This window comes from Austrofundulus limnaeus, unplaced genomic scaffold, assembly GCF_001266775.1.
Source record: "Austrofundulus limnaeus strain Quisiro unplaced genomic scaffold, Austrofundulus_limnaeus-1.0 Scaffold64, whole genome shotgun sequence".
Taxonomy (NCBI): Eukaryota; Metazoa; Chordata; class Actinopteri; order Cyprinodontiformes; family Rivulidae; genus Austrofundulus; species Austrofundulus limnaeus.
The window spans coordinates 1,510,357-1,512,420 of NW_013952466.1; the positions used below are offsets into that span (position 1 = coordinate 1,510,357).

General features: G+C 40.2%; 1 protein-coding gene across 1 annotated transcript in view; it reads right to left on the reverse strand.

Annotated features, from left to right (window-relative positions):
* Nucleotides 1-2,064, reverse strand: part of smek1 (SMEK homolog 1, suppressor of mek1 (Dictyostelium)) — a gene marked incomplete at its 3' end in the record, with an annotated part of 20,110 nt that overhangs the window by 16,067 nt on the left and 1,979 nt on the right. Inside the window, 2 exon segments of the mRNA XM_014009988.1 lie at nucleotides 1,263-1,361; nucleotides 1,447-1,502. Of these exon segments, the coding sequence (XP_013865442.1) occupies nucleotides 1,263-1,361; nucleotides 1,447-1,502 (155 nt within the window).

Here is a 2,064-nt window from a genome sequence, read left to right on the forward strand (position 1 = left end):
GACCACTAGTTGGCAGCAGTGAGACAGCTATTTGGCTCCTCTACCTCTTGAGCGCCAGAGAGTAAGGGTAGCATTAGCATTGTAAGTAAACATTAGCTTTTTTTTTTTCAGTAAGAGGTTTTTATTTAATAGAATTTTTGGACAAAAAAAAATCGCAATATATCACAATATATCGGGATATATCGTATAGTGATCCCTCTGTTATGATATGTATCGTATCGCCAAATTCTTGCCAATACACAGCCCTACTGGCTGCACACGGCGGCGGTCCGTCAAAATTAGATCCGATTCTATTTCTGCCAGACGCCGGAGTCAATTTTTAAAGATTATGTCGCACCAACAGGAAAAGGAACGAGCACAACATCCGTATTTTCAAAATAAGACACTATTCAGCAGGATAATTTGTCGGAATAATTGTCGAAATCGCAGCTATATTAATAAATATTTGGATATATTTCTAAACAAATGCTGTCAGAATGTATCGTTTTGTTTGGGAAGCAGATGGAAACATGTAGCATGAAGCTATGTGTGTACACACGATACACGTGGATTTTATTTTGAAATCAGAAGTTTCAGAAAGACGACAGCGAGACAGTTTCAACATTGATAACAAAAGACTTTATATCTTTGTTTTCAACTGTGTTTGGAGTTCGTCTTTCACAGAATTAATTATTCTTTGCGGTGACTTCCACACTTATCAATGAATTTATCGCGCGATCTGCTTCCTGCACGTCTGTCAGACCGGAGAGGAGCGGACGTAGTGTAAACTGGACTTGAAACGCACTGCTGCGACCTGTGCAGCACAGCGGAGCGGATACGGAACGCAAGTAGTGTAAATTAGGGGTAAGAGCGACTCCAGTTATTTTATGAAGCAAGAGGAAGACACAAACAGAATAAATTGTGCCGGTTTGAGGTGGGAAGCAGTTTTACATCAGCACGTCTGTTGTACAATTTTTTCCCGACAAACTCTGGTCCAGGTCAATTCATAACTATTTCTACGTACATAAATTACACAAACTTCTGTGAGCTTCGTAAATGGGGTGTGGTATATCACTAAATCAGTTTTTAAAATGGCCTCCAAACAATATTTTCATTTATTGCAACGATTTATCATCCAGCAAAATCATGAGGCCTGTTGGAAACAAACAAAAAAAGTCCATTTTAAAAGATACCTGAAGCAGAACCAGCTTCAGGATGAGGATCAACTGAGTGGTGTAGACAAGCACAAAACCTAGACAAATTTTAAATAAATAAATAGTTACCTGGCATATTTTCTCCCAGATTTCATCACATCCCGCCTTCTCTTGGAAGCTGAGCGCCAGATCATAATTTTCAGCCTCTGACCATACTATCAAGGTATCCTTTATTAAGGGGGAAAAAAACAAACATCTGAGACACTAAAATCAAATTTGTACTCAAACAGAGCACACCATGTCATGTACTGACCTGTTGTTTCTGGTAGGCTGTGTTTGGGTTGATTTTGGACTCCAACAGTAACGAACCTGTCAAGTTAAAGCAGAGATAAAACATAAAAACCGGCTTCAATGACTGTGTTATTAAGCATGACAAACATTAATGCAATGTAGTCACTTGCAAAAAGAAAAAAATTGTATAGGTCTTCTGGACGGGTTCTTCTCTAATGAAACGTTTCGTCTCTCCTCCAAGMGACTTCTTCAGTCTGAGAGTTTCAGGCAAAATTCAGGCTTTTAAGCMCTGCCTCCATGTGACTGATACTCACATCACATGGCTATTGTTGACTCCTAATTAACACCTATTGTTAACAGGGGGTGGAGTGATACTGGCTATAGCTGAGCTGTACGAGGGGGACAACTGAAAGCGGAGGCCTCCACCTCTGTTTAATGATGGACGGTCTTTCTTCACAAAAAATGGCTTCTTTTACTCCTCTCTCAAACCAACGTTCCCCAAACCCAGACCCAAACCAGTGGTTATTCCGTATGTTGCGAGTGTTTCGGAGAAACAGACGTTTATTTTCTAAACATGATGTCCCAGTGGCTTTCAAACCCCAAAACACATTACGGCAAAGGCTGGTTCACCCCAAAGATC